The sequence below is a fragment of the Hordeum vulgare genome, chromosome 7H (assembly GCF_904849725.1).
Source record: "Hordeum vulgare subsp. vulgare chromosome 7H, MorexV3_pseudomolecules_assembly, whole genome shotgun sequence".
In the NCBI taxonomy this organism is placed as follows: Eukaryota; Viridiplantae; Streptophyta; class Magnoliopsida; order Poales; family Poaceae; genus Hordeum; species Hordeum vulgare.
The window spans coordinates 499349592-499359338 of NC_058524.1; the positions used below are offsets into that span (position 1 = coordinate 499349592).

A 9747-nucleotide genomic window follows, 5' to 3' on the forward strand; every position below is an offset into this window, starting at 1 on the left:
CTGCCCCTTTCTCTTCCACCTTACCAGTCAAAGGAAAGACAGAGAAGACAGAGCAAACCCAAGAATTGCCGCCGTGAGATGGAGCCCTTGTCGGGCGCCGGCAACGCCGCGGCCGCCGCTGCCGGTGGTGGTGGTGCATCAAGGCCGCCGAGCTTCGCTTCGCAGACCAATGCCCTCCTGCGCAAAAATCTCATATTCCAGGTCCAATCCATGCCCATTCTGCAGTTTTGTCAATTCTTTTTGGGATTCGTAGTACGGAATCCCTGGATAGGGGTTTGCTTGCTCTTTTATTCTTAGAAATAATTGGATTGGGTGGGTGGTGGTCTGATGTTGTACAGCTGCAAGATGGATGTAGAAATTCAGGCTTGTTTGCTAGCTTACATGGCTCCGGAGTTATGACTTATGAATGTCACCTTCCATGGTGATGCTGCGACAACTCATATTTGTTATTGTTGTTGTTGAGCTTTTGGCAATGATTGGTCAATTATCCTGTTAGCTTGATATGATAAAAGAAAGCTGTAATATTTTGATGCAAATCGAAAACTACATCGTTGCCAAGTTGTCAATACCACTCATTGGGTAATACAGTTTGTGAACATCACAACCATTATTTGGTAGTGCAATGTGCACGCTGTAATTCTAGCCAGTATTTGTTTGAAATGCTTATTTTTCTTACTAACCGGTCGCTTACAAAGGTTAAAGAACAATAAACATCCATTTCTTCTTATATATATTTTTATTTGGTTAAATGATACTATATATATTTCATTATTATAGGCTAGCACATGTTTCCATATGTTTCAACTTTATTGGTTAATACATTAAGAAAAATAAAGGGATGTGCTACACATAGATGTTTTGGCGAGTGGTCAGTTTAGGAAAAAAATATTTTTGGAGTGGCTCACCATGGTATCAGATATATACTGATATAGCATATTTTCCTTTAAAAGAAAAGGGGATATACAAAAGAAACCGGTAGTTTCTAACTTTCTCATGCATCATTGGCATCAGTTTCTGTAATTGCATACTGGCTGTTTGGATCGTGCTAAGAGGTGTCAAACCATTTGTCTTCGCCTTGCAGAAACGCAACAGGAAGGCAACCATTCGGCTAATCATAGTTCCGATATACCTCTGTGTATTACTCAGTGTCCTCCAGCGTGTCATCAACAACTTATTGGATAAACCGAAATACAAGTGTGGCTGCATGTGTGTTGATGTGAATGGCACTGGTCCTTGTCAAAATGTGTGCGGCATTCAGTACTCTACATTGGACCAGGCTGGCAGTTGCCCTATACCAAATCCTTCTGAATGGCCTGCTCTCTTGCAAGTACCCGGCCCTGAGTATCGTGCCATCCAGGATTCCTCTGAATCATGCAGAAAATCACAGTCCTGCCCGGCTACCATACCGTTCACGGGGGCAAATGAAACTCTATCTACTAGTAAGTAATCACTATTTTTATCCCCACAAATCTTCTTAAGCTATTGTGCTGAGAAGTAAAGTGTGTTCTTTGTACCGGAATTTCTTTGTTTCCAGTAATAATGGAAATAAGGGTGATAGATAAGTCTGCTAACATATAGCACATTCAACACATTCCTCTAACATAATAGGCTAGGTGTATAGGCATCGTAGTCTGCTCTTAGTTACGCCGGATGTGGCAGTTTTTCTTCATATCACCTTTTGTTTTCATTTTTATTTTGAGCTTCAGAACTTTATGGACCTAAGATGTTGCTTTGAACTCTTTTAAATAATACATGGCTGCATGCATCGATTGATGCAGAGGCCGGGGGCTCGCTTCCTACAACAACAACAACAACAACAACCAAGCCTTTCAGTCCCAAACAAGTTGGGGTAGGCTAGAGTTGAAACTCATAAGATCTCGAAGCCAAGTCATGGCTCTGGAACGTGGATAGCTAACTTCCACGCACCCCTGTCCATGGCTAAGTCTTTGTCGATATTCCAAACCTTCAGGTCTCTCTTAACGGACTCCTCCCATGTCAAGTTTGGTCTACCACGACCCCTCTTAACATCCTCAGCACGCTTTATCCGTCCGCTATGCACCGGCGCTTCCGGTGGCCTCCGTTGAATATGTCCAAACCATCTGAGACGATGCTGGACCAGCTTCTCTTCAATCGGTGCTACCCCAAGTCTCTCTCGTATATCGTCATTCCGTACCCGATCCTTCCTTGTGTGGCCACATATCCATCTCAACATGCGCATCTCTGCTACACCTAACTGTTGGATATGTCGTCTCTTGGTTGGCCAACACTCCGCGTCATACAACATCGCAGGTCGGATAGCTGTCCTATAAAACCTGCCTTTTAGCTTTTGTGGCACTCTCTTGTCACAGAGTACGCCAGAAGCTTGGCGCCACTTCATCCACCCAGCCTTGATTCGGTGGCCCACGTCTTCATCGATATCGCCATCCTTCTGCAACATGGACCCCAAATATCGAAACGTGTCTCTCTCCGGTACCACCTGCCCACCAAGGCTAACCTCTCCATCCTCGTGCCTAGTAGCACTAAAACTGCACCTCATGTATTCAGTTTTAGTTCTACTAAGCCTAAAACCTTTCGATTCTAGAGTCCGCCTCCATAACTCTAACTTTCTATTAACCCCCGTTCGGCTATCATCGACTAGCACCACATCATCCGCAAAGAGCATACACCATGGGATATCTCCTTGTATATCACCATGGGGGCTCGCTTCCTCCTTCTCAAAAAAAAAAAACATTCCTCTAACCATCAACTCTGCTTTTGTTTGACAGCTGTCATGCAAAACATGTTCACAGACTTGCCACTTTCAAATCTTTCTGATAATGCGAGCATATCTGGTCTTCTCCTGGTAAGTTAAAATAAACAGACTATTACTGGTATGTTTGTTTCCGTACGGAACATGTCGGTCGAGACTTGCTTTCTTATTATGTAATTCCAGGGCACAGATATGCCAGGTACTTCTACGGGCTTCATTGAACCTGCTTTTATCTCGGAGGTACCCATCTATGTTCTTCAATCTCAATGCAAGTCCAGGGATTCAGTTACAATCCGCACTACAATTGATGCTATTAACGTTCAGAAAGGTAAAGTTTCTATGTATCACTAGTTTTGTTTCTCAGTGGAATAGTCTAGCATAATAATTTCCATTATTTGTCTATTTCATAAGAACCATCAAATTCGATGCATTCCCATGATGATGTTCCGGTATTATCGTTTATGCACCTCTTCTGAAGTGTTTGGTTGAATTGGAATTCATATCTGAACTTCTAAATTTCATTTAGCAGAGATAAAATGTGTTCAAGGTCTACCCTTGTGGCAGAATAGTTCAAGAACAATCAATGATGAGACCTTTAAGGGATACAGGAAAGGGAAAATAGGGGAAGGAATAAGTGAAGTTGCAATGGGTATGACACCTCTCTTTCTTTATGCATATGGTGCTGTTGTTTCATTATATATGGGCATTATTGAACCAGTAACACTAACTACTTCTGTTGCTATAGCTTATGATTTCCAGGACTCAAATGAGAGGCGTTTCAATGTGCTTGCATTGTATAACTCGACCTATCAGAATATCTCTTATGTCCCAAGGCCATTCGGACTTCTGCGCGTTTCACGTTCACTGAATGCGGTGGGTGCCATGTACTACTTCATTGATAAGAACATTGACCTGTTACTATTAGTTTTGTTATGAACCTGCTGAAAACAAAATTATCCTACATATTTACTGTTCTGAACTCTGAACCACTTCATGATCCCATAATAAATCCACAAGAAGATCTATGAAAACATGCAACATGGCGTGAAAGAGGAAAAAACTGATGAGCAAGCGTATCCATATATACACCTTGCTTTGCTACTAGCATATCACTGAATGACATTTTCTGCATCCTGTTGACTTCTAATTTTCAAGAAAATATTGAATGACCAAAATTGTCCCAATTCATTACAGGAAATTCAGTTTTCCAAAAAGACACTACTCTATTTTTAATTTGGATATGTTGCTCTTTTATCAATGCATTCAGGAAGTTATATAACTCATTCTCCCATTAACACATTGCTTAACATGTGTGTAGGTCTCAAATGCATATCTCCAATTCCTACAAGGTCCAGGTTCAGGCATAAAAATGTTGCTTGAGTTCACAAAAGAAATGCCTAAGCAAGCGACTCGTCTGACGATTGATTTTTCTTCCCTCATTGGTCCTCTCTTTTTTGAATGGGTTGTTGCGTTGCTTTTCCCGGTAATACCAGATTTGACATTTATTTTATTGTAGCAAGGAACTTGATTGGGTATAAGAGGATATCTAGCATACAGTAAAATTTACGCAGAGTAAATTGTTGCATGATTGCAGTGATTGAACCTCTTAAGTTCTAATGCAGGTTATGTTGACATACCTTGTATATGAGAAGCAACATAAGCTCCGAACAATGATGAAAATGCACGGGCTTGGAAATGGCCCTTACTGGATTATCTACTACGCATACTTCCTTATTTTGTCTACAGTGTATCTTGTGCTATTTGTCATTTTTGGATCCCTTATAGGTATCAAAGCTATCCAACCATAGTTATAACAAAAATAATAGTACTTATCAAGCCATTTATCTTAATTCAGCTGTTACTTTGCAGGTCTAAATTTTTTCAAGACGAATGGCTACAGTATCCAGTTTGTTTTCTTCTTCAGTTTCATTAACTTGCAGATTGTATTATCCTTCCTAGCTGCAACATTCTTTTCGAAGGTTAATACTGCTCAAGGTATAAGTTATTTTACCATTTTATTTTCGCATTCGTTACATATTGTTCGTTGCTGCAAGGTATGTGATGTTTGTTGCTTCTTATCTTCTTGGTGCCAGCAATTGCATATTTGTACATATTTGGGTCAGGATTAATGGCAGGATCTCTTATTCGGAATTTTCTTGAAGGTGGGAAATTTCCAAGTAAGTTCACAATCATTTTAAGTATTTTTTTGAGTTTTTACCTATTCAAAGTTCACATTAACTTTGTTCAATATAATTAATTACAGTTTTAAGTTTTAACAATGGCATAGCAAGTAAATATATTTCTTTCTGATGAACATATACCATCCATTTTGAGACCAACCTTGCAGCCTTTCCTATTCCAGTCTCACCATCCTTTTCCTATTGTGTTACTGCAGGACACTGGATTACAGTTCTGGAGATAATACCTGCATTTTCTTTATATCGAGGATTATATGAGCTTAGCCAGTATGCTATTAGGGCTTCAGAAACAGGAAATCCTGGCATGCGATGGAGTGATCTAAATGACCGTACAAATGGAATGAGGGATGTGATGATCATTATTATTGTTGAGTGGTTGGTTTTGCTTCCCATTGCATATTATTTTGACTATGCTGCTTCAGTTGGAAACAGCTCTGGTCTCCTTTCCATCATCAAACGTCTCCTAAGGAAGAACCCCACTTGGAGAAGGATAGCTGTTAACGAAGTTGCCGATAATGATGTCCATGTAGAAATGGAGAAGCTAGACATTATTAAAGAAGTAAGTTACTATATTACAGTTTATCACTCCTGCTGTCCTGCATACAACTCAAATTTTCACTTCCCAGTATTGTTTTATGTGTACTTTGAATTTTTGAAAATTATCTGTCAGGCTCCATTATTTTATTTACTTAACTATATAATTACCTATGTCCCCAAAAACCTATGTTGTCATTGTAACTAAAACTAGATGATACCCCGCACGATGTTGCGGGAATGTTTTGCAACAGTGATAATTTGATTATATCGAACATGAATATTTGGAGTAATAATATGAGAACTAAAATTGAAAGTCACCGTCAGCTGCTCCTTGATTATGTGCTGACATATTATTTTGGTATGGTGAATCACAGAGGGAGACTGTTGATCAAGTACTAAAGCAGCGGAACAGTGGCTACGCTGTTGTCTGTGATGATCTCAAGAAAGTATATCATGGAAAGGATGGTAACCCTGATAAGTATGCTGTTCGAGGTCTATCACTTGCTTTACCATACGGAGAGTGTTTGGGCATTCTTGGTCCTAATGGAGCTGGCAAGAGCTCTTTTATTAGCATGGTTCGTCACCCTTAATTGACTTGCTATATCCTAACTGTGTTACAATGTACATGTGGAAGACATCAAGTCTTTTTTGTCCAATTTTTCATTTTTGAACACATTAATTCTAATTTTATAATCTTGTCCATGCTGATTCTTTCATTTGCAATCTTATTTATTAGTCATCTGTACTGCGGTTCAGTTTAACCATCTTTCTTCATGATTAAACTACTAATTCCTTTTCAAAGTTCTGAGTTGCGTACTATCATTGGTTAGTTGTGGTGTCTTAATCCTATTGTGGCATTTATCCTTCTTGCTGATGCCTGACAGATGATTGGGTTTTCAAAGCCAACATCAGGGAATGCTTTTGTACAGGATTTCAGCATACATACTGACATGGAAAACATATACAATAGCATGGGGGTTTGCCCGCAGAATGAGTAGGATATGCACTTCTTTGTTTCAAAATAATTTCTCAGTAATTTTGGTCAAGTTCATGATAAATTCCTTCTGATTCTCACATTATGTTGTCTCTATTTTTGGGATGCAGTATGCTATGGGAGATGCTGACTGGCAGAGAACATCTCCAGTTTTATGGTCGACTGAAGAGCCTCAGTGGCTCTGGTTTGGACCTTGTAAGTTATAACAGTTCACTAATCACATAGTGCATTAGCATATGTTCTCGAAGAAAAAACAGTGTATGCTATTGCTTTTAAGACTTAAATTTCTCTACTATCTTTGGATTCACCCTGTAAGATATGTAACGGTATGTTTTTGTTCTTTGGGGTTACAGAGAAACCTGAAAAAAGACTTACTGAAATGAAAATGATTTCAGATTTGACATCTAATGGCAATGATTTCTAGGCCGTTGAAGAATCTTTAAGAAGTGTAAATTTACTTCTTGGTGGTGCTGCTGACAAGCAAGTCAAGAAGTATAGCGGTGGCATGAAGAGACGTCTTAGCGTCGCCATCTCGCTGATTGGAAATGCAAAAGTATAGCTTTCGACGTCATCTTTATTTTGTTCAGTCACCATTGATCCATGCTCATACTTTTATAAATGCGTCTCAGGTAGTGTACATGGACGAGCCCAGTACTGGACTGGATCCAGCTTCAAGGAAGAGTCTCTGGACTGCTGTGAAGCAAGCAAAGCAAGATAGAGCAATCATTCTTACTAGTAACCTTCAACCTATGACCATTCCTTCACTTGTGCTTGGCCACAGTTGTTTCCTCTTCCATGGCAGCCATCAAACCACTGATCCTCTTTGGCATCTTTGCAGCCCATTCCATGGAAGAAGCCGAAGTTCTCTGCGATCGGTTGTGTATTATGGTAGATGGCAGGCTCCAGTGCATAGGAAGGCCTAAAGAGGTATATGATCATATATCTATATATAACTAGCCCTCCCCCATAATGGAAGATCAGCTGTGACACTGTTGTTTACATTAAGCACTTCAAACTTTATAATTGCAGCTCATAGCTAGATATGGAGGCTATTATGTGCTGACGATGACAACATCCTCGGAGTTCGAGCGCGAAGTTGAGGACTTGGCGCTGAAGCTCTCACCGGATGCGAGGAAGGTATATCATTTGTCAGGAACGCAGAAATACGAGCTGCCGAAGCAACAAGTTAGGATTGCAGATGTTTTCATGGCCGTGGAGAATCTCAAGGGAAGAGTGGAAGTGCAGGCATGGGGCCTCGCGGACACCACCATGGAAGATGTGTTCGTCAAGGTCGCCACAGGGGCGCAGTCAAGCGACGAACTCTCTTAGCCCGGCGCAAGGGTCCTGCTTGTGATGTCCTCGTGTACACTTTGTAGAAATTGTTTTTGTGGAGTCAATGATTTGCTAATCCTGTATGTAGAAATTCTTTTCTGTATGTGTATGATGATCATTATGTTGCAGATGTGTATATTTAGATGCACAGTCAGAAAATGTACCTAGCTAACACTCAACAGCTTATTTTCTTAGAGGTCTTCTTCGGTACAACCCCCCCTAAACGTATAAGGACAGTATGGTCATTGCACGTTCCATACCGTATACGTCGCGCCGTCCGCTCGTCCGTCGTACGCCCGCCCGCCCGTCGTACGCCCGCCCGCCCGTCGTACATACGCCACGTCACCCATGCGTCGGCGGTTTGGTTGAAAAAAAAAACCTAACTTCGTCACGCCGACTCCGCCGTCGCGACACTGCCGCCGCGATCTCGCCGACGTGGCTCCCCCCCCCCCACACACACACGTCTTCGCTGACACCGCGAGTCCAGTACACGTCGCCGACGTCGCCGACGTCTCGTCTCCGCCGCCGCCGGTACGCCGCCGCACACATCTCCACCGGCGACGTGACCCTCTCCCTCCGCTTCGACGCCGGCGGTTGCAGTGACCGACGTGGCACCGACGTCGAACGATGTCGATCAACCCTTCGACGACGGACAATAAGTTTTTTCATTGAATCCATATAATTTTTCACGATTTCATTGTACATTCATACAATACCTATTGAAAGGTTTATTAATAGATCAAGACAACACCGGATATGCTCGCGATGACTCTAGTAGTGATGATGAATCTTCGTCATTGAATGCAAATAAATCACTCGGACACAACTATACGAGTCAGGATGAATCATATAGTGGTAATGTAAGTGTTGTGTACGTTGACTATAAATAATGAAAATATAAGTTATTACATTAACACTTACAATTGCTATTGAATTTAAATAGGTGCATGCTAATGATGACAATGACGATTATGACAGCGATGATCAATCTTATGCTGAAAGTGGAACCCAGGTATGTTTTAAATATGTTGTTGTATTATTACTAACATACAAATTGTATTATCACTTACACTTTTGAATCTGTACAGAGAAATACCGATGGTGACGCTGAGACGAGAACCTTACATGATGACAATGATGAGAATGATGACAATAATGAGGATGATAACAATGATGAGGATGGTGATAATGATGAGGATGATGATAATGATGAAGATGATGATAATGATGAGGATGATGAAAATGCATCTAATGAAGGAAATATGAGCGAAGTAAGTCATATTACATGTTCAAATTACTCATGAAAACTAACATATCAAAAGACTGACGAACATGGTGATATGTCTTATTTTGCAGGGGGGTGTTGATGGTTCTAATGGGAACGATGAGCATGTTGGCGATCTTGATTTTGACCTTGACATCAGCTATGATGAATATCAGCAAGAGACATTGGATAGGCATTGGGAAGTCATGGTCAAGACATTCAGGTCAGAAGGAGAGGCGTACATGTTCTATAACCAGTACGCCAAAGATCGTGGATTCAGTATCAGGAGGGACTTGAAAAGATTTGGAAAAGGTTCCCAAAAAGTTTTACGCATGAGGAGGTATCTCTGTTCCAGGGCAGGAAAACGACAGGCAAAAATTTTAACCATGGAAGGCCGGACCCGCAGACTGAGATCGGAGAGTCGATGTTTCTGTGAAGCCCATTTAAAAGTGAAGCTTGATAGAAAGAGTGGACTTTGGTATGTGAGCAGTTTCTTCGATGATCACAGCCATGTTCTTCCAAAACCGGACGAAGTCCCTTTCCTACGGTCTCACAATGTAATCAAACATTTCCAGAAAGCAGAGATTTTAGCTATGGCAGGAGCTGGGATAAGAAAGCATATCATTTTTGATAACTTTGTCAGCAGGTACGGTTCGTACGCTAAGACAGGGTT

The 9747-nt window shown here is 41.0% G+C and overlaps 1 protein-coding gene across 1 annotated transcript; it reads left to right on the forward strand.

Annotated features, from left to right (window-relative positions):
* On the forward strand, nucleotides 1-8020 carry LOC123412487 (ABC transporter A family member 8-like). The gene is made up of 18 exons (XM_045105434.1): nucleotides 1-201; nucleotides 1082-1439; nucleotides 2766-2842; nucleotides 2933-3077; nucleotides 3279-3398; nucleotides 3495-3622; nucleotides 4068-4232; nucleotides 4372-4534; nucleotides 4619-4744; nucleotides 4843-4926; nucleotides 5145-5506; nucleotides 5859-6059; nucleotides 6369-6478; nucleotides 6589-6673; nucleotides 6903-7031; nucleotides 7108-7213; nucleotides 7317-7405; nucleotides 7508-8020. The coding sequence occupies exons 1-18, from the start codon at nucleotides 79-81 to the stop codon at nucleotides 7805-7807; spliced, it is 2871 nt and encodes a 956-aa protein (XP_044961369.1). The 5' UTR covers nucleotides 1-78; the 3' UTR covers nucleotides 7808-8020.
* The last annotated feature ends 1727 nt before the right edge of the window (nucleotides 8021-9747 follow it).

Bases quoted from the DNA above. Each gene is read 5' to 3' on its own strand.
- LOC123412487 (XM_045105434.1), top strand. From the start codon at position 79: ATGGAGCCCTTGTCGGGCGCCGGCAACGCCGCGGCCGCCGCTGCCGGT. The intron at 3,078-3,278 runs GTAAAGTTTCTA...TTCATTTAGCAG, and splicing joins TGCTATTAACGTTCAGAAAG to AGATAAAATGTGTTCAAGGT. The intron at 3,399-3,494 runs GTATGACACCTC...CTGTTGCTATAG, and splicing joins AATAAGTGAAGTTGCAATGG to CTTATGATTTCCAGGACTCA.